The sequence below is a fragment of the Heptranchias perlo genome, chromosome 6, assembly GCF_035084215.1.
Source record: "Heptranchias perlo isolate sHepPer1 chromosome 6, sHepPer1.hap1, whole genome shotgun sequence".
NCBI classification, from domain to species: Eukaryota; Metazoa; Chordata; class Chondrichthyes; order Hexanchiformes; family Hexanchidae; genus Heptranchias; species Heptranchias perlo.
In genome coordinates, this window is record NC_090330.1 from 112,189,762 (window position 1) to 112,212,777 (window position 23,016).

The following is a 23,016-nucleotide window of genomic DNA, read 5'->3' on the forward strand; positions in this document are numbered from 1 at the left end:
ATTTAACCAGCCAGCTTGAGTAAAATAATGAATCGCCAGTTATCATATGTAAAATCTGTTCTTTCTGATTCAGGCATTGAGAGCTTTGTTGATTTTCACATCTATACCCTGACAGATCATTTCCCTGGGTATTAAAGCTATCTTTCTAAATTGTTTTCTTTTCACAATCTTGGAAGTGGCTTTTGAAAGAGAGAAACACTAAAATGCAATTTTTTTTCTTTTTAAAATATTTTTTCTCGGGATATGGGCAACACTGTTAAGGCCACATTTATTGCTCACCTAAAGTTGCCCTGAGAAGGTGGTGGTGGGCCTTCTCCTTGAAGTGCTGCAGTTCTTGTGGTAAAGGTGCTCCCACAGTGGTGTTAGGTCGGAAATTCCAGGATATGGACACAGTGACAATGAATGAATGGCGATATATTGCTAAGTCAAGATGGTGACTTGGAGGTGATGGTGTTCCCAAGATATTGTTGCTGTTGCTCTTCTTGGTGGGAGAGAAAATTCATGAAAATTCGATGGTGGCACAAAATTCTGGACACTGGTCCTCAGAAGAGCAAATATGCCAGGTGTAGAGGCAATGATAGTAAAGGCGCAGCTAAAGTTGACTGGTCACTTAGTCTGAATGCCTGATACTAGACTACCCAACAAGGTGTTCTACGGTGAGCTGATGCTTGGTAAATGTTCCCATGGTTGTCAGTTCAAAAGATGTAAGGATTGCCTAAAGACCAATCTAATACAATGTGGCATCTCAAATGATACATGGAAGTATGATGTCTTTGACTGGAAAAAGTGGCTAAAGAAGATTTAAGGTGGCACGACAAAGATTGAAGCAAGTTGAATCAAGCAAGCTGAAGAAAAGAGAGCCCAAAATAAATCAAAGAAAGATCAGCCCTTGGGTCAATCTGAAATCTATAGTACATGTAGCAAGGATTACCGTATAATGTATTCTCCATGTAGCATGAATTAGTGAATAATCTATAGTACATGTAGCATGGATTACAGTATAATCTATTCTCCATGTAGCACAGATTACCGTATAATCTATTCTGCATGCAGCATGGATTACTGTATAATCTATAGTACAAGTAGTGTGGATTACTATATAATCTATAGTACACGTAGCACGGATTACAGTATATTCAATAGGTCATGTAGCATGGATTACTGTATAATCAATAGTAAATATAGCGTGGATGCCTGTATAATCGATAATGAATTATCTACAGTATGTGTAGCACGGATTACTGAATAATCTATAGTACAAGTATCATGGGATAATGAATTATCTATAGTACATGTAGCATGGAATACTGTATAATCTATAGTACATGTAGCACAGACTACTGTATAATCTATTCTCCATGTAGCATGGATTACTGTATAATCTATTCTCCATGTAGCATGGATTACTGTATAATCTATAGTACTTGTAGCATGGATTACTGTATAATCTATAGTATATGTAGCATGGATTACTGTATAATCTATAGTATAAATAGCATGGATTACTGCATAATCTATAGTACACGTAGCACAGATTACTGTATATTCAATAGGCCATGTAGCATGGATTACTGTATAATCAATAGTAAATATAGCGTGGATGCCTGTATAATCTATAATGAATTATCTACAGTATGTGTAGCACAGATTACTGAATAATCTATAGTACAAGTATCATGGGATAATGAATTATCTATAGTACATGTAGCATGGAATACTGTATAATCTATTGTACATGTAGAATGGATTACTGTATAATAAGAACATAAGAAATTGGAGCAGGAGTAGGCCAATCGGCCCCTCGAGCCTGCTCCGCCATTCAATAAGATCATGGCTGATCTGATCCCAACCACAAATCTAAAGAACACAAGAAGTCGGAGCAGGACCCGGCCACATAGCCCCTGGGCCCTCTCCGCCACCCACAGGGCATTGACCGATCCGAACTCAGCTTCATGTCCAATTTCCTGCCCGCTCCCCATAACCCCTAATTCCCTTAGGCCATGTAGCATGGATTACTGTATAATACTTAGGCCATGTAGCATGGATTATTGTGTAATCGATATTACAAGTAGTATGGATTGTTGTATAATCTATAGTACATGCATGGATCACCGAATAATAGTACAAGTAGCATGGATTACTGTACAATCTAGTACTTGTAACATGGATTATGATATAATCTATAGTATAAGTAGCATGGATTACTGTATAATGTATAGTATAAATAGCATGGATTACTGTATAAACCATAGTACATGTAGCATGGATTACTGTATAATCTATAGTACATGTAGCATGGATTACTGTATAATCTATAGTACATGTAGCATGGATTACTGTATAATCTATAGTACATGTAGCATGGATTACTGTATAATCTATAGTACATGTAGCATGGATTACTCTATAAACCATAGTACATGTAGCATGGATTACTGTATCACCTGTAGTACATGTAGCATGGATTACTGTATAATTTATCATACATGTAGCATGGATTACTGTATAATCTATAGTACATGTAGCATGGATTACTGTATAATCTATGGTATAAGTAGCATGGATTACTGTATAATCTATAGTACATGTAGCATGGATTACTGTATAATCTATGGTATATGTAGCATGGATTAGTGAATAATCTATTCTTCACATAGCATGAATTAGTGAATAATCTATTCTCCATGTAGCATGGATTGCTGTATCATCTATTGTACATGTAGCATGGATTACAGTATCATCTATAGAACACCAACATGGATTACTGTATCATCTATAGTACATGTAGCATGGATTGCAGTATCATCTATAGTGCATGTAGCATGGATTACTGTATAATCTATAGTACATGTAGCATGGATTACTGTATAATCTATGGTATATGTAGCATGGATTAGTGAATAATCTATTCTCCGTATAGCATGAATTATTGTATAATCTATAGTACATGTAGCATGTATTTTTGTATAATCTATAGTACATGTAGCATGGATTACTGTATCACATAGTACATGTAGCATGGATACTGAATAACCTGAGGTACACATAGCATGGATTACTGTATAATCTATAGTACATGTAACATGGGTTACTGTATAATCTATAGTACACGTGACATGGATTACTGTCACCTAGAGTACAAGTAGCATGGATTACTGTATCCCCTATAGTACATGTAGCATGGATTACTGTATAATCTATAGTACAAGTAGCATGGGATAATGAATTATCTATGGTACAAGTAGCATAGAATACTATATAATCTATAGTACACGTAGCATGAATTAGTGAATAATCTATAGTACATGTAGCATGAATTAGTGAATAACATTGTCTGTATAATATACATATCAGTGTGTAATGTCTGTACCATGTTGTGGGGAAGAGGTGATGAAGTGGCCCTGGAGGGGTCATTATGTGGGACATACACCCAGTGATCTGTTTTACAGGTCTGCTGGGATAAATTTATTACACATTTTAAATGAATGTGTTTAGTATTTTGATTCTGCTGAACAAAGTGAAACGGTCATTTGTCCCTGAGAAAGCAAAGGGGGATGTAAACTCAGTCAGAGGCCAGGCCACATCTGCTTTTGCTGCTTATAGAAATCTGGTTGCTTGGCTTGCACTGAGAAAGAAAAATAAAGTCGGGCCCACTTCTCCCGTATGTGACAGACTGGTGGAGCTCTGTGGTGAAACTTGTTTTGTTTACGCTGCTCTTGTTGCCCTCCTGCTGTTCCAAGCTCTGCTCCAAAAGTCACCACCTCTACAAAACATCAAATGGGAGACAGTCCACAGTCCCGAGGACTGGCCTGAGCCTGGAGCTTTAACTTTTTATTGAGGTTATGCATTGGTCCAGAATAAGTCAGGATACTGGTCAGCCTGCTTAAGATACAAGACTGTGTCCATCACTGAGTGAGGTTCCTGTAGTAGGAGTTAGTCATGGTGAGAGTGAAGCCGGTAACAGCCATCGCTGTGCCAAGATGAGCTGCCCTTGTTCATCTTGCGAATCAGCGAAGTCCGCTGGTTGAAATATTTTAATAGCACATGGTGAGTGGGATTGCCATGGACAATTCTGTCACTCCACTGATTGAACACTGCTGCCATTTTGGGTGTTTTCAGCTTGAAAACTGAAAAAATAGCAGCAAGAAGAAAGGGGCCAATATTCGAGACAGCCTGCACAGAGCCACAGGTTATACATGTTGGATAGTGGAGAGAGGGCACAAGCCAATGAGGGTTCTGTTTGCATATTTGTTTGATTGGCAGCTGTTTTGATTTGATTCATATTTAAATTTCTGGTATCTCTGGTCACTTTTTAAACTATTGCCCAATCTGTCTTAGAGATAAAACATAGGAAATAGGAGCAGGAGTAGGCCACACGGCCCCTCGAGCCTGCCCCGCCATTCATGGCTGATCTTCGACCTCAACTCCACTTTCCCAACCGATCCCCATATTCTTTGAATCCCCTAAAGTCCAAAAATCTATTGATCTCAGTCTTGAATACACTCAACGACTCAGCATCCACAGCCCTCTTGGGTAGAGAATTCCAAAGATTCACAACCCTCTGAGTGAAGAAATTCCTCCTAATCTCAGTCTTAAATGGCCGACCCCTTATCCTGAGATTATGCCCCCTAGTTCTAGACACCCCCAACCAGGGAAAGCAACCTCTTGGCATCTACCCTGTCAAGCCCCCTCAGAATCTTATATGTTTCAATGAGATCACCTCTCATTTTTCTAAACTCCAGAATGTATAGGTCCATTCTACCCAATCTCTCCTCATAGGATAACCGTCTCATCCCAGGAATCAATCTAGTGAACCTTCATTGCACTGCCTCTAAGGCAAGTATATCCTTCCTTAGATAAGGAGAACAAAACTGTACGCAGTACTCCAGGTGAGGTCTCACCAAAGCCCTGTACAATTGTAGTAAGACTTCCACTTCCTTACTCCTGTACTCTAATCCCCTTGAAATAAAGGCCAACATGCCACTTGCCTTCCTGATTGCCTGCTGTACCTGCATGCTAACTTTTTGTGCCTTGGTCAAAATTGGGTCATCTGTCTATGGAGGGGGGGGGGGGGGGAGAGAGAGACTGAGAGAGAGGCTGACTGAGACTGACAGAGAGACAGGACCTGAGTTAGTTTCCACCTATTTAAGAATAGGTTTGTGATTAATGGACGGGGTTTTGCAGTAACTACTGTAATTCAAAATATTTATTGCAGTGATGGGGTTCCACATATTTAGGATATTTGTACAATGGGTTCTAGTTATATAATAGCACTCGTACTTAAAGGCAGATTTGATTAGAAAATTGAACAATAAATTGTATGTTTATTAAAAAGGAGCCACTTTACTAACTGCCTGCCCCACTTCTAATGAGCTGTAATTACAAGTCCTTTTAGTGATGCCATGGAATGCCTCCTGATCATAGAATCATAGAAAGTTATGGCACAGAAGGAGGCCATTAGGCCCATTGTGTCTGTGCCGGCCGAAAAACAGCTTTCAAGCCGAATCTCACTTTCCAGCATTTGGTTTGTAGCCCTTTAGGTTACAGCACTTCAAGTGCACATCCAACTACTTATTAAATGAGTTGAGGGTTTCTGCCTCTACCACCCTTTCAGGCAGTGAGTTCCAGACACCCACCACCCTCTGGGTGAAAACATTTCTCCTCAGCTCCCCTCTAATCCTTCTACCAATTACTATAAATCTATGCCCCCTGGTCACTGAACCCTCTGCCAAGGGAAATAGGTCCTCCATATCCACTCTATCTAATCCCACCATAATTTTATATACCTCAATTAAATCTCCCCTCAGCCTCCTTTGTTCCAAGGAAAACAACCCCAGCCTATCCAATCTTTTCTCATAGCTAAAATTCTCCAGTCCTGGCAACATCCTTGTACCCTCTCTAGTGCAATCACATCTTTCCTGTAATGTGGTGACCAGAACTGTACGCAGCACTCAATACAGGGGCCTGTCAGTGCGGACAGCACGGTGTGAGGACAACAGTGTGCTGAGAGTTCGGTACGTGTGGGAGTTGAAGGGTTAATCTCTTTAAGGGTTAATCTCTTTAAATCTAGTGCATATTGCTTCAACTGTTTAAGGTCAATTTAAAAGTTTAAATTTCTAAGTTTCTGTCTGGCTTCAGCAGAGAGCTGCTGTAGCAAGTTAATTGGTTAGCTAGATTCAATTGGTCCCTGAAGGTGGGGCAGGCCTGACTCATCTGAGTCTCAACTGTAGAAATACAGGGGCCTGTCAGTGCGGACAGCACGGTGTGAGGACAACACAGTGTGCTGAGAGTTCGGTACGTGTGGGAGTTTGGTAAAGTGGGGGAAGGAGGTGCTGCTTTGCCTTGCTTTTCCTGCAGAGCGGTAGTGGACCTGAGAGCGGTGAGCGGCGGTAAAGAGCGAGACCAGAGCGGGGATAAAAACAGCGCAGAGAGAGCGAGAGTCCAGTCGGTGAGCGGCGGTAAAGAGCGAGACCAGAGCGGGGATAAAAACAGCGCGGAGAGAGCGAGAGTTCAGTCGGTGAGCGGCGGGAGAGAGCGAGACCAGAGCGGAGATATAAACAGCGCGGAGAGAGCGAGAGTCCAGTCGGTGAGCGGCGGGAGAGAGCGAGACCAGAGCGGGGATATAAACAGCGCGGAGAGAGCGAGAGTCCAGTCGGTGAACGGCGGGAGAGAGCGAGACCAGAGCGGGGATATAAACAGCGCGGAGAGAGCGAGACCAGAGCGGGGATATAAACAGTGTGGAGAGAGTGAGACCAGAGCTCACTCTGAGAGCGAGACTCTGAGACCAGCGGCAGAGTTCAGGGTGACGTCACCAGTCAGAAAGTGACGTGGCACAGGGGAGGCAGCTGATTGGTGAGTAGGTTCAGGTGAGTATTTCTACCATTTTACTGTAAGTAAAGTAATAGGAAAGGGAAGATCTGCAGGTTTTATAGCAGATAGTGTTTTTTTTTAGTGAACCTAGGTCCCTAGTATAGTTAACATTTTCTAATTTCAACGTAATTTAAAAGGGGTAACTAAGCTAAGGCAAGTCATGGCAGCAGACCTCGCACCCGTGATATGCTCCTCCTGCAAGATGTGGGAAGTCATGGACACTACCAGTGTCCCTGCCGACCATGTGTGCGGGAAGTGTGTCCACCTGCAGCTACTGACCGATCGTATCTCGGAGCTGGAGCTGCGGGTGGACTCACTGTGGAGCATTCGCGATGCAGAGAAACTCGTGGATAGCACGTTTAGCGAGTTGGTCACACCGCAGGTAAAGGGTATACAGGCAGGAAGTGAATGGGTGACCACCAGGAAGAGTAAGAGATGCAGGCAGGTAGTGCAGGGGTCCCCTGTGGCCATCCCCCTCTCAAACAGATATGCCACTTTGGATGCTGTTGGGGGGGATGACTTATCAGGGGAAGGCAGCAGCAGCCAACTTCCTGGCACCACGGGTAGCTCTGCTGCACAGGCTGGGAGGAAAAAGAGTGAAAGAGCTATAGTGATAGGGGACTCAATTGTAAGGGGAATAGACAGGCGTTTCTGCGGCCGCAACCGAGACTCCAGGATGGTGTGTTGCCTCCCTGGTGCAAGGATCAAGGATGTCTCGGAGCGGCTACAGAACATTTTGGAGGGGGAGGGCGAACAGCCAGCTGTCGTGGTGCACATAGGCACCAACGATATAGGTAAAAAAGGGGATGAGGTCCTAAAAGCAGAATATAGGGAGTTAGGAGGTAAATTAAAAAATAGGACCTCAAAGGTAGTAATCTCAGGATTGCTGCCAGTGCCACGTGCTAGTCAGAGTAGAAATAGGAGGATATTTCAAATGAATACGTGGCTAGAGGAATGGTGCAAGGGGGAGGGATTCAAATTCCTGGGACACTGGAAACGGTTCTGGGGGAGGTGGGACCAGTACAAACCGGATGGTCTGCACCTGGGCAGGGCCGGGACCGCTGTCCTAGGAGGAGTGTTTGCTAGTGCTGTTGGGGAGGGTTTAAACTAAAGTGGCAGGGGGTTGGGAACCTGAGCAGGGAGAGAGAGGAAAGCGTAACAGGAAGGGACAGAAGGTATGGAGTAATAGGTAAAGTGTTAAAAAAGGAAAAAGCAGGAACTAAGCGTCACAAAACAGATTTGAAAGTTCTTTATCTGAATGCACGTAGCATTCGTAATAAAATGGACGAGTTAACGGCACAAATAACTACGTATGGGTATGATCTTGTGGCCATTACAGAAACATGGCTGCAGGGTGACAACGACTGGGAATTAAATATGCCAGGGTATTTAACAATCAGGAAGGACAGGCAGGAAGGAAGGGGAGGTGGGGTGGCTATGTTAATAAAGGAAGGAATCACTGTAATACAGAGAAATGATATTGGGACAAAGCATCAAGATAATGAAACAGTTTGGGTGGAGATAAGGAATAATAAGGGAAAAAAAACATTAGTGGGCGTAGTATATAGGCCTCCTAATAGTTGCAACTCTGCTGGAAGAAGTATTAATCAGGAGATAGTCGGGGCATGTAATAAGGGAACAGCCATAATTATGGGGGATTTTAATTATCATATTAACTGGACAAATCAAATTGGGCAGAGCAGCCTTGAGGACAAGTTCATTGAGTGCATCAGGGATGGATTTCTTGAGCAGTATGTAACTGATCCTACAAGGGGGCAGGCAACCTTGGACCTGGTCCTGTGTAATGAGTCAGGATTAATTAATAATGTCCTAGTTAAGGATCCCCTTGGAACGAGCGACCACAACATGGTTGAATTCCATATCCAATTAGAGGGTGAGAAGGTTGATTCTCAAACAAGCGTACTGAGCTTGAATAAAGGAGACTATGATGGTATGAGAGCGGAATTGATTAAAGTGGACTGGGAAAATAGATTAAAGGGTAAGACGGTACATGAGCAGTGGTGTTCATTTAGGGAGTTATTTTACAACTTTCAAAATAAATATATTCCACTGAGGAAAAAAGGGTGTAAAAGAAATGACAGCCATCCGTGGCTAAGTAAAGAAATCAAGGATAGTATCCGACTAAAAACAAGGACATATAAGGTAGCCAAACTTAGTGGGAGGATAGAAGATTGGGAATTCTTCAAAAGACAGCAAAAAGTAACTAAAGGATTGATTAAGAAAGGGAAGTTAGATTATGAAAAGAAATTAGCAAAAAATATAAAAACAGATAGCAAGAGTTTCTATAGTTATATAAAAAGAAAAAGGGTGGCTAAGGCAAACATAGGTCCCTTAGAGGATGAGACCGGGAAATTAATGGTGGGAAACATGGAGATGGCAAAAATGCTGAACAAATATTTTGTTTCAGTCTTTACAGTAGAGGGCACTAAGAATATCCCAACACTGGACAAACAGGGGACTCTCGGGGGGGAGGAGCTAAATACGATTAAAATCACTCAGGAGATGGTACTCAGTAAAATAATGGGACTCAAGGCGGATAAATCCCCTGGACCTGATGGCTTCCATCCTAGGGTCTTGAGGGAAGTGGCAGTAGGGATTGTGGATGCTTTGGTGATAGTTTTCCAAAATTCCCTGGACTCAGGAGAGGTCCCGGCAGATTGGAAAACTGCTAATGTAACACCGTTATTTAAAAAGGGTAGTAGGCAGAAGGCTGGAAATTATAGGCCAGTTAGCTTAACATCTGTGGTGGGTAAAATTTTGGAGTCTATTATTAAGGAGACAGTAACGGAACATTTAGATAAGCATAATTTAATAGGACAAAGTCAGCATGGCTTTATGAAGGGGAAGTCATGTCTGACAAATTTGCTTGAGTTCTTCGAGGATATAACGTATAGGGTGGATAAAGGGGAACCAGTGGACGTAGTGTATTTAGACTTCCAGAAGGCATTCGACAAGGTGCCACATAAAAGATTATTACTTAAGATAAAAAATCACGGGATTGGGGGTAATATTCTGGCATGGGTGGAGGATTGGTTATCGAACAGGAAGCAGAGAGTTGGGATAAATGGTTCATTTTCGGACTGGCAACCAGTAACCAGTGGTGTTCCACAGGGGTCGGTGCTGGGTCCCCAACTCTTTACAATCTATATTAACGATTTGGAGGAGGGGACCGAGTGCAACATATCAAAATTTGCAGATGATACAAAGATGGGAGGGAAAGTAGAGAGTGAGGAGGACATAAAAAACCTGCAAGGGGATATAGACAGGCTGGGTGAGTGGGCGGAGATTTGGCAGATGCAATATAATATTGGAAAATGTGAGGTTATGCACTTTGGCAGGAAAAATCAGAGAGCAAGTTATTTTCTTAATGGCGAGAGACTGGAAAGTACTGCAGTACAAAGGGATCTGGGGGTCCTAGTGCAAGAAAATCAAAAAGTTGGTATGCAGGTGCAGCAGGTGATCAAGAAAGCCAACGGAATGTTGGCTTTTATTGCTAGGGGGATAGAATATAAAAACAAGGAGGTATTGCTGCAGTTATATAAGGTATTGGTGAGACCGCACCTGGAATACTGCATACAGTTTTGGTCTCCATACTTAAGAAAAGACATACTTGCTCTCGAGGCAGTACAAAGAAGGTTCACTCGGTTAATCCCGGGGATGAGGGGGCGGACATATGAGGAGAGGTTGAGTAGATTGGGACTCTACTCATTGGAGTTCAGAAGAATGAGAGGCGATCTTATTGAAACATATAAGATTGTGAAGGGTCTTGATCGGGTGGATGCAGTAAGGATGTTCCCAAAGATGGGTGAAACTAGAACTAGGGGGCATAATCTTAGAATAAGGGGCTGCTCTTTCAAAACTGAGATGAGGAGAAACTTCTTCACTCAGAGGGTGGTCGGTCTGTGGAATTTGCTGCCCCAGGAAGCTGTGGAAGCTACATCATTAGATAAATTTAAAACAGAAATAGACAGTTTCCTAGAAGTAAAGGGAATTAGGGGTTATGGGGAGCGGGCAGGAAATTGGACATGAAGCTGAGTTCGGATCGGTCAATGCCCTGTGGGTGGCGGAGAGGGCCCAGGGGCTATGTGGCCGGGTCCTGCTCCGACTTCTTGTGTTCTTTAGATTTGTGGTTGGGATCAGATCAGCCATGATCTTATTGAATGGCGGAGCAGGCTCGAGGGGCCGATTGGCCTACTCCTGCTCCAATTTCTTATGTTCTTATGTTCTTAAGCTGTGGCCTAACCAATGTTTTATACAGTTCCAGCATAACCTCCCTGCTCTTATATTCTATGCCTTGGCTAATAAGGGAAAGTATCCCGTATGCCTTTTTAACCATCTTATCTACCTGTCCTGCTACCTTCAGGGATCTGTGGACATGCACTCCAAGGTCCCTTTGCTCTGCTACGCCTCTCAGTATCCTCCCATTTGTTGTGTACTCCCTTGCCTTTTTTGCCCTCCACAAATGCATTACCTCACATTTCTCTGGATTGAATTCCATTTGCCACTTTTCTGCCCACCTGACCAGTCCATTGATATCTTCCTGCAGTCTACAGCTTTCCTCCTCACTATCAACCACACAGCCAATTTTTGTATCATCTTCAACTTCTTGATCAAGCCCCCCACATTCAAGTCCAAATCATTAATATATACCACAAAAAGCAAGGGACCTCGTACTGAGTCTTGCGGGACCCCAGTGGAAACAGTCATACAGCCGCAAAAACACCCGTCAACCATTACCCTTTGCTTCCTGTCACTGAGCCAATTTTAATCCAACTAGCCACGTTCCCTCGGATCCCATGGCTTTTAGATTTTTGACCAGTCTGCCATGTGGGACCTTGTCAAAAGCCGTGCTAAAATCCATGTAGACTACATCAAATGCGCTACGCTCATCAACCCTCCTTGTTGCCTCCTCAGAAAATTCTATCAATTTAGACAGACAGGACCTTCCCTTAACAAATCCATGCTGACTGTCCTTGATTAAACCTGTGCCTTTCTAAATGACGATTTATGTTGTCCCTCAGAATCGATTCCAATAATTTGCTCACCACCGAGGTTAGACTGACTGGCCTATAATTACTTGGTCTATATCTTTCTCCCTTTTTAAACAATGTTACAACGTTAGCAGTCCTTCAATCCTCCAGCACCACAACTGTAGTCAGGGAGGATTGGAAAATGATGGTCAGAGCCTCCGCTATTTCCTCCCTTCTCTTAACAGCCTGGGATACATTTCATTCGGGCCTGGCGATTTATCTACTTTCAAAGATGCTAATCCCCTTAATACTTCCTCTCTCACTATGTTTAGCCCATCCAATATTTCACATTCCTTCTCCTTAACTACAATCTCTGCATTGTTCCCCCCCTCTCCTTTGTGAAGACAGATGCAAAGTATTCATTAAGAACCATACCCACATCTTCCGCCTCCACACACAGGTTACCTTTTTGATCTCTAATACCCTACTCTTTCCTTAGTTATCCTCTTGCTCTTTATGTATTTATAAAACATTTTTGGGTTTTCCTTAATTTTACTTGCCAGTATTTTTTCATGCTCTCTCTTTCTATCTTTGTCCTTTTCGTAACTGTGCTAAATCTAACTGAATTATGGTCACCAGCAGCAAAATGCTCTCCCACTGGTACCCCTTCCACCTGCCCAGCTTCATTCCCTAAAACTAAATCCAGAACTGCCCCTCTCTTGTTGGGCTTGCAACGTACTGGCTAAGAAAGTTCTCCTGATTGCATTTTAAGAATTTTGCATCCTCTATACCTTTTGCACTGATTGTATCCCAGTTAATATTAGGATAGTTGAAATCCGCTACTGTTACTGCCCTATTGTTTTTGCACTTCTCAGAAATTTGCCTCCATATTTGCTCTTCTATCTCCCTCTGACTGTTTGGGGGTCTATAATATACTACAGTGATGGTTTCAATACAATTTTTACAAGTAAATTTAGAGCTCCAAATTAATTTAAAATGCAGATATATTCTCTGTCAGTACTTAGGAAGGGCATTGCTGATTAAATTCACGTCTGTTTGTTCTTTTTAAGGTTTGAATTACTCCAGATATTGAATTTTGACTCTGTGAGACGCCGGATGAGTGTAATTGTTAGATCAGATACAGGTGAGTGTGATTAGATCAGATACAGGTGAGTGTGATTAGATCAGATACAGGTGAGTGTGATTGGATCGGATACAGGTGAGTGTGATTGGATCGGATACAGGTGAGTGTGATTGGATCGGATACAGGTGAGTGTGATTGGATCAGATACAGGTGTGTGTGATTAGATCAGATACAGGTGAGTGTGATTAGATCAGATACAGGTGAGTGTGATTGGATCATAGAGTCATAGAGTCATAGAGTTATACAGCACGGATAGAGGCCCTTCGGCCCATCGTGTCCGCGCCGGCCATCAGCCCTGTCTACTCTAATCCCATATTCCAGCATTTGGTCCGTAGCCTTGTATGCTATGGCATTTCAAGTGCTCATCCAAATGCTTTTTGAATGTTGTGAGGGTTCCTGCCTCCACAACCCTTTCAGGCAGTGAGTTCCAGACTCCAACCACCCTCTGGGTGAAAAAGTTCTTTCTCAAATCCCCTCTAAACCTCCCGCCTTTTACCTTGAATCTATGTCCCCTTGTTATAGTACCCTCAACGAAGGGAAAAAGCTCCTTAGTATCCATCCTATCTGTGCCCCTCATAATTTTGTACACCTCAATCATGTCCCCCCTCAGCCTCCTCTGCTCCAAGGAAAACAAACCCAATCTTCCCAGTCTCTCTTCATAGCTGAAGCGCTCCAGCCCTGGTAACATCCTGGTGAATCTCCTCTGCACCCTCTCCAAAGCGATCACATCCTTCCTGTAGTGTGGCGACCAGAACTGCACACAGTACTCCAGCTGTGGCCTAACCAGTGTTTTATACAGCTCCATCATAACCTCCTTGCTCTTATATTCTATGCCTCGGCTAATAAAGGCAAGTATCCCATATGCCTTCTTTACCACCTTATCTACCTGTTCCGCCGCCTTCAGGGATCTGTGAACTTGCACACCAAGATCCCTCTGACCCTCTGTCTTGCCTAGGGTCCTCCCATTCATTGTGTATTCCCTTGCCTTGTTAGTCCCTCCAAAGTGCATCACCTCGCACTTTTCCGGGTTAAATTCCATTTGCCACTGTTCCGCCCATCTGACCAACCCATCTATATCGTCCTGCAGACTGAGGCTATCCTCCTCGCTATTTACCACCCTACCAATTTTTGTATCATCAGCGAACTTACTGATCATACCTTTTACATTCATATCCAAGTCATTAATGTAGACCACAAACAGCAAGGGACCCAGCACCGATCCCTGTGGTACCCCACTGGCCACAGGCTTCCAGTCACAAAAACAACCTTCGACCATCACCCTCTGCCTTCTGCCACTAAGCCAGTTTTGTATCCAAAGTGCCAAGGCACCCTGGATTCCATGGGCTCGTACCTTCTTGACCAGTCTCCTGTGCGGGACTTTATCGAAGGCCTTACTGAAATCCATGTATACCACATCCACTGCGTTACCCTCATCCACACGCCTAGTCACCCCCTCAAAAAATTCAATCAAATTAGTCAGACATGATCTTCCCTTGACAAAGCCATGTTGACTATCCCTGATTAATCCTTGCTTCTCCAAGTGGAGACTAATTTTGTCCTTCAGAATTTTTTCCAATAATTTTCCTACCACTGATGTTAGGCTCACTGGCCTGTAGTTCCCCGGTTTTTCCCTACTCCCCTTCTTGAATAATGGTATTACATTAGCGGTTCTCCAGTCCTCTGGCACATCCCCTGTGGCCAGAGAGGTTCTGAATATATGTGTCAGAGCCCCCGCAATCTCCTCCTTTGCCTCACACAGTAGCCTGGGATACATTTCGTCCGGGCCTGGGGACTTATCCATTTTTAGGCCTGCTAAAACCGCCAATACCTCCTCCCGCTCGATGTTAATATGTTCGAGTATATCACAGTCCCCCTGCCGTATTTCTATGTCTACATCGTCCTTCTCCATAGTGAAAACAGATGCAAAAAATTCATTTAGAACCCCTCCTACATCTGCCGGCTCCACACACAGATTGCCATTTTTGTCCCTAATGGGCCCTATTTTTTCCCTAGTCATCCTCTTACCCTTAATATACTTATAAAACATCTTAGGATTTTCCTTTATTTTGCTTGCCAGTGTTATTTCATGGCCCCTCCTTGATCTCCTAATTTCTTTTTTAAGTATCCCCCTGCACTTTTTGTACTCCTCTAGGGCTTCCTCCGTCTTTAGCCTTTTGTATCTGCCAAAAGCCCTCCTTTTTTTCCTAATCCATTCTCGTATATCCCCTGACATCCAAGGTTCCCTGGAGTTCTTGGAACCACCCTTGACCTTTACGGGAACATGTTGCCATTGTATGGTCTCAATCTCCCTTCTGAAAGACTCCCATTGCTCCGATGCGGATTTTCCTACAAGCAGCTGATCCCAGTCCATTTTGGCCAGATCCTGCCTTATCCTATTAAAATCGGCCTTCCCCCAATTTAGAACCTTTATTTCCGGCCCCTCCCTGTCCTTTTCCATGACCACCTTAAATCTCACCAAATTATGGTCACTGTCACCAAAGTGCTCACCTACTAGCACTTCTTCCACTTGGCCGGCCACATTCCCTAGAATTAGGTCCAGTACCGCCCCCTCTCTTGTAGGACTTTCTACATGCTGGCTCAAAAAGCTCTCCTGGATGCACGTTAAGAATTTTGTACCCTCTAAGCCTTTTACACTCTGAGTATCCCAGTTAATATTGGGGAGGTTGAAATCCCCCACTATTATTACCCTATTATTTGCACAATTTTCTGAGATTTGCCTACATATCTGTTCCTCTATCTCCCCCTGACTGTTTGGGGGCCTATAGTACACTCCCATCAAAGTGCTTGCCCCCTTTTTGTTTTTAAGCTCCACCCATATGGCCTCATTAGAGGAACCTGCTAATATATCATCCCTCCTTATGGCAGTAATTGATTCTTTAATTAATATTGCGACCCCCCCTCCTCTTATACCTCTCCCTCTGTCTCGCCTGAAGATTCTGTACCCCGGAATATTGAGCTACCAGTCTTGCCCCTCCCTCAACCATGTCTCTGTGACAGCAACAATATCATACTCCCATGTGTTTACTCTGTCTTGAACAGGTGAGTGTGATTGGATCAGATACAGGTGAGTGTGATTGGATCGGATACAGGTGAGTGTGATTGGATCGGATACAGGTGAGTGTGATTGGATCGGATACAGGTGAGTGTGATTGGATCGGATTCAGGTGAGTGTGATTGGATCAGATACAGGTGAGTGTGATTAGATCAGATACAGGTGAGTGTGATTGGATCGGATGCAGGCGAGTCTGATTGGATCAGATACAGGTGAGTGTGATTGGATCAGATACAGGTGAGTGTGATTGGATCAGATACAGGTGAGTGTGATTGGATCAGATACAGGTGAGTGTGATTGGATCAGATACAGGTGAGTGTGATTGGATCGGATACAGGTGAGTGTGATTGGATCGGATACAGGTGAGTGTGATTGGATCAGATACAGGTGAGTGTGATTGGATCAGATATAGGTGAGTGTGATTGGATCGGATACAGGTGAGTGTGATTGGATCAGATACAGGCGAGCACGACCGTTGGATTGGATACTGGTGGACCACATGAATAAGTTGCGATGTGAAATTCAAAGATATAATGTTTGGGCTATTCTGCCGAAAACAATAAGTGATTTATTGTTTCAAGCTGGATTCCCAGTGGGAATCAGCTCCTGTTGACTGGTGCTCTGTGCTTGAGCAGGGCCCTGCAAAACCTATCCTTAATTGGCAGTATCTATATTCAAACTGTCTTTAAATATTTTACATAAAATGTTCACTTTCGTCTGTTAAATAGGGGATATAATCCTGTTTTGTAAAGGAGCAGATTCGTCCATTTTCCCCAGGGTGAGGGAGGGTAAGCTGGAGCTGGTCAGACAGCGGGTGCAGCAGAATGCAGTGGTGAGTCCTCGCACTTTTGGATGATACTCGTGAGTCTTTTTAATTTGGTTCTTAATGTCCACAGGTTTACTCTGTCTTGAACCTTGAAGCTGTTCTAGGAACATAGGAACAGAGTAGGCCATTCAGCCCCTCGAGCCCGCTTCGCCATTTGATAAGATCATGGCTGATCTGTGATCTAACTCCATATACCTGCCTTTGGCCCATATCCCTTAATATCTTTGGTTGCCAAAAATCTATCTTATCTCAGATTTAAATTTAGCAATTGAGCGAGCATCAATTGCATTTTTTGCGGAAGAGAGTTCCAAACTTCTACCACCCTTTGTGTGTAGAAATGTTTTCTAATCTCACTCCTGAAAGGTCTGGCTCTAATTTTTAGACTGTGCCCCCTACTCCTAGAATCCCCAACCAGCAGAAATAGTTTCTCTCTATCCACCCTATCTGTTCCCCTTAATATCTTATAAACTTCGATCAGATCACCCCGTAACCTTCGAAACTCAAGAGAATACAACCCCAATTTGTGTAATCTTTCCTCGTAACTTAACCCTTGAAGTCCAGGTATCATTCTAGTAAACCTACACTGCACTCCCTCCAAGGCCAATATGTCCTTCCGAAGGTGCGGTGCCCAGAACTGCTCACAGTACTCCAGGTGCGGTCTAACCAGGGTTTTGTATAGCTGCAGCATAACTTCTGCCCCCTTGTACTCTAGTCCTCTACATATAAAGGCCAGCATTCAATTAGCCGTATTGATTTTTTTCTACACCTGTTCATGACACTTCAATGATCTATGTACCTGAACCCCTAAGTTCCCTTTGGACATCCTCTGTTTTTAACTTTTTACCATTTAGAAAGTACCCTGTTCTATCCTTTTTTGATCCAAAGTGGATGACCTCACATTTGTCTACATTGAATTCCATTTGCCACAGTTTTGCCCATTCACCTAATCTATCAATATCCCTTTGTAATTTTATGTTTTCATCTACACTGCCTACAATGCCACCAATCTTTGTGTCATCGGCAAACTTAGATATGAGACTTTCTATGCCTTCATCTAAGTCGTTGAAAGTCTCATTAGGTCTATAGGTTTAAATAGTGGATATTGAAGGATATAGTTGGATATAGATCTAACCCTGACCCCATAGGATTTGTATATTTATAGTGTTGTACTGAGATGGTGACAATCCTCACAGGATCCAGGCATTTATGTTTTTCCATATATCCATTTATGCTCAAGTGTTCCATTCCCAGGCCTGAGAGGTGCCAGATTTTGGTCACTGGTGCTGTGAGGAACCCAAGAATGTACTTGGACAAAATTCATTCCATGTTTAGCTCCCTTCTTATTGGAAACCAGCTCCAGCCCTCCCCTGACAGCATGATTGTCAAAAGAAATTCCATGTGTGGGAATCTATGGCCCGCCTCTCTGTGTCCTGCTTGCAGTCCTTGTGTCTTCTATCACAATATTAATTCTTTATTCATTCCATCTCCATGCTACCAGACTCTCTTCTATTGGAGAGAGTGAGACCACCATTTGCTACCTGAGTGCTTTTAAAATCACCTTTGGAATCTTTTTAATGTTGAGACAAAGTGGATGTTTGTGCCCATTCTCGAGTCAATAACAGGCTGAGCTATCGATCCGAGGCCAGTATCTAAGAAATTTATCATCCTTTTGAAATGGCTCCCCTGTTTTTAAAAAGATTTTTTGAGGTTGTTGTAAAGTTTTCACTGTGCTGCAGTTATCAGCATCCAACTTCCACTTTAGGCTGTTTCATTACTTTTGTAGCTCAGGCTGTTCATGCAGCCCGAGTTAACCTGACATTGGCTTCGCCTGATGCCAATGCCCAGAGATAGAGCCTCCCTGTTCCCCCCCCCCCTTCCAGGGCCTCCCTGGCCCCGTCCCGCCCCCGGGGCTCCAGTGTTTCAGTTTTCTGAAATCATAAACCCTTCAACTGCTCGAAATGCTGGAAAATGGCCAGAGTGATACTGCCTAATGCTTCACATGCTGATTATATCCAACTCCTTCACACAACATAAGATCAAGCGCTCCAGATTACAGTAGAACACTGAAGCTGTTTTGGAGTAATGCGTGCCCCAACAGGAAGGCCTGAGACTCTGGAGGCTGCTGGTGCCTCCACAGGCACCTCACCCTTTGCCAACAGATCAGTTTCGGGCCTCTTGCCTTGTTGGCATCAGCCCCCGGGTAAGGTCAATGGACGGGAGCCAATCACGGGCCGGCATCAGCCCTCGGGGAGACCAGCCCGGATCCTGCTCCAATCGGGACCAGCCCGGTATCCCGGAGGGGCCTAAAACAGGCATTCAGTCTCATTAGTATATGCAAGGGCCTAACACCTGTTTTAAGTGGCTTCCCCGCATGCCTGAAGAATGGCCAGACCCAATATGCCTTTCAGGTATTTTTGGTGCGCAGGATGCTGATCCCCGAGATTGGCCCATTCTGTGCCCATGGGCTCTGTACAATGCAAGCACCCACAGATTGAATAGGGGTACAGCTTTAAGAAGGTATGTATCGCTTCTTGAAGCACAGTCTACTTTAAGAAAAGGCCCCAAATGTCTGTTTCTATATTGGCGCTGAGCTGTTCAGTCATTGAGACTAAATTATGGGACTGGCACACACCTGATGAGCATGTTACCAGTGCCACAGTATATTCCTACCATTTAATCCCACACGATGTGGGCACTAACTGTTTGCCATAGGCGTCAATCACAAAGGTACTGCTTAAACTGTGTTAAGTACGCCGACTATTTTGGGCATCTCAAGCAGCTGTTCGCTCAATCTCTTTCTTTACCGTCCCGGTTACTCCCTATTTCCCCATCACAAATTAAAATGAACACTTTACTGAATTTTTAAGTGACAAAGATGAGAGATCGGACTCAGCCTGTTTAACTCACCCTCTGAGTAATGGAACAGCTTGTACTCCTGCAACAGCAGCTCCGCAGCCTCCAGTCCCCCAGGACCTCCAGCCCTTCCTGCCGGCTTGTTGAGCTCCTCGTCATTACCCTGGACCCGGACCCTGATCCCCATCCCGGACTCTGACCCTTGTTGAGCTCCTCGTTGCCCAGACCCCGACCCCAGCCCTGACCCCGACGCTTTCTTGGTTACAGCGCACATCGCGTATAGCGTCTGCTGTGAGCGGTAGGGACTGTACCCTACATTGGCTGAAAAGCTCTTGGGCGTGTTGAGGATGTGAAAGGCTTGATGGATGTTCTTCCTTACTGGAGATCTTCAGTCAGCTAAAAATTGCCTTTTCTCATCCCTGACTTTTGTTGTGTTACCAGGTGCCAGACTACAATTTATTCTTGTCTCTCATTCACATTTAACATTTTTCCAATATCCAAAATGTTGCTGATATTTGAAGATGTAGAAATTGATGCTACAATTGGAATTAACAAATCAAATTGGCCGAAAATATTTATAAGCTGAGGGCGATTTCTAAATGTTGGAGTTGTTTCAATGATTGTAAAATACGTTGCAGTGTATTGTAATTCTGCAACATACATTGGACTTCACTCTGCCTATGGTTTCCAACAGAATTATTCTGTTGTTGAATACAGTTTTATCAATTTCAGGAGGGACTGCGAACGTTATGTGTGGCTTATAAAGTCCTTAGCTGTGAAGAATATGATGAAGTTCACACACTCCTTCAGAATGCAAAACTAGCCCTCCAGGAACGGGACAGGAAGCTTGCTGAAGCTTACGATGTGGTTGAAAGGAACCTGAACTTGCTTGGAGCAACAGCAGTGGAAGACAGGTCAGAAAGACCCAGATTTCAGTGTTTTTTAAAATCTGCTCTCACTGGTCAAAACAAACACGAGCAAAACTTTACAATTCGAATCAGAGGAATGTTCTGTGCTGGGAAAGATAGCATTTGTGCAAACAGAATAATGTGAGAAGTAGGAACAAGTGTATAAGTGTTTAATGAGATTGAGCTCCCCAGTGGCTCAGTCACTTTATCCAGTGAGTAGCAGAGCGATACAGACCAGGTGAGCCCCAGGTTTGATCCCTGGTCTGTGCTTCGTTAGCCAATGTCAGACAGGGCAGAGATATTTAGTGCTATAATTGGCCTCGGCACCATTGGATCAGAGAGGGTAAAGTCGGCGCTTGCTGCTCCTGTTCACTATCTAGTGCCCCCGAGTTAATTTTTTTTATTTGTTCATGGGATGTGGGCGTTGCTGGCGAGGCCAGCATCTTTGCCCATCCCTAATTGCCCTTGAGAAGGTGGTGGTGAGCCGCCTTCTTGAACCGCTGCAGTCCGTGTGGTGACGGCTCTCCCACAGTGCTGTTAGGAAGGGAGTTCCAGGATTTTGACCCAGCGATGATGAAGGAACGGCGATATATTTCCAAGTCGGGACGGTGTGTGACTTGGAGGGGAACGTGCAGGTGGTGTTGTTCCCATGTACCTGCTGCTCTTGTCCTTCTAGGTGGTAGAGGTTGCGGGTTTGGGAGGTGCTGTCGAAGAAGCCTTGGCGAGTTGCTGAAGTGCATCCTGTGGATGGTACACACTGCAGCCACAGTGCGCCAGTGGTGAAGGGAGTGAATGTTTAGGGTGATGGATGGGGTGCCAGTCAAGCGAGCTGCTTTGTCTTGGATGGTGTCGAGCTTCTTGAGTGTTGTTGGAGCTGCACTCATCCAGGCAAGTGGAGAGTATTCCATCACACTCCTGATTTGTGCCTTGTAGATGGTGGAAAGGCTTTGGGGAGTCACGAGGTGAGTCACTCGCCGCAGAATACCCAGCCTCTGACCTGCTCTTGTAGCCACAGTATTTATATGGCTGGTCCAGTTAAGTTTCTGGTCAGTGGTGACCCCCAGGATGTGAATGGTGGGGGATTCGGCGATGTCAAGGGGAGGTAGTTAGACCCTCTCTTGTTGGAGATGGTCATTGCCTGGCACTTGTCCGGCGCGAATGTTACTTGCCGCTTATCAGCCCAAGCCTGGATGTTGTCCAGGTCTTGCTGCATGCGGGCATGGACTGCTTCATTATCTGAGGGGTTGCGAATGGAACTGAACACTGTGCAATCATCAGCGAACATCCCCATTTCTGACCTTATGATGGAGGGAAGGTCATTGATGAAGCAGCTGAAGATGGTTGGGCCTAGGACACTGCGCTGAGGAACTCCTGCAGCAATGTCCTGGGGCTGAGATGATTGGCCTCCAACAACCACTACCATTTTCCTTTGTGCTAGGTATGACTCCAGCCACTGGAGAGTTTTCCCCCTGATTCCCATTGACTTCAATTTTGCTAGGGCTCCTTGGTGCCACACTCGGTCAAATGCTGCCTTGATGTCAAGGGCAGTCACTCACACATCACCTTTGGAATTCAGCACTTTTGCCCATGTTTGCACCAAGGATGTAATGAGGTCTGGAGCCGAGTGGTCCTGGCAGAACCCAAACTGAGCATCAATCAGCAGGTTACTGGTGAGTAAGTGCCACTTGATAGCACTGTCGAAGACACCTTCCATCACTTTGCTGATGATTGAGAGTAGGCTGATGGGGCGGTAATTGGCCGTATTGGATTTGTCCTGCTTTTTGTGGACAGGACATACCTGGGCAATTTTCCATATTGTCGGGTAGATGCCAGTGTTGTAGCTGTACTGGAACAGCTTGGCTAGAGGCGCAGCTAGTTCTGGAGCACAAGTCTTCAGCAGTACAGCCGGGATGTTGTCGGGGCCCCGTAGCCTTTGTTGTATCCAGTGCACTCAGCCGTTTCTTGATATCACGTGGAGTGAATCAAATTGGCTGAAGACTGGCTTCTGTGATGGTGGGGATATCGGGAGGAGGCCGAGATGGATCATCCACCCAGCACTTCTAGCTGAAAATGGTTGCAAACGCTTCAGCCTTGTCTTTTGCACTCAGGTGCTGGACTCCGCCATCATTGAGGATGGGGATGTTTGCATAGCCTCCTCCTCCCGTTAGTCATTTAATTGTCCAGCACCATTCGTGACTGGATGTGGCAGGACTGCAGAGCTTTGATCTGATCTGTTGGTTGTGGGATTGCTTAGCTCTGTCTATAGCATGTTGCTTCAGCTGTTTAGCATGCATGTAGTCCTGAGTTGTAGCTTCACCAGGTTGTCACCTCATTTTTAGATGTGCCAGGTG

At 44.4% G+C, this 23,016-nt stretch overlaps 1 protein-coding gene across 12 annotated transcripts in view; it reads left to right on the forward strand.

The window, feature by feature from the left end:
* atp11a (ATPase phospholipid transporting 11A) overlaps nucleotides 1–23,016 on the forward strand; it is a 292,743-nt gene that overhangs the window by 123,319 nt on the left and 146,408 nt on the right. For all 12 annotated transcript variants that reach the window (XM_067986665.1, XM_067986669.1, XM_067986666.1 and 9 more), the window contains exons 16-18: nucleotides 12,932–13,005; nucleotides 16,807–16,910; nucleotides 20,490–20,671. In XM_067986665.1, the coding sequence (XP_067842766.1) occupies nucleotides 12,932–13,005; nucleotides 16,807–16,910; nucleotides 20,490–20,671 (360 nt within the window). The remainder of the gene's footprint in view (nucleotides 1–12,931; nucleotides 13,006–16,806; nucleotides 16,911–20,489; nucleotides 20,672–23,016) is intronic.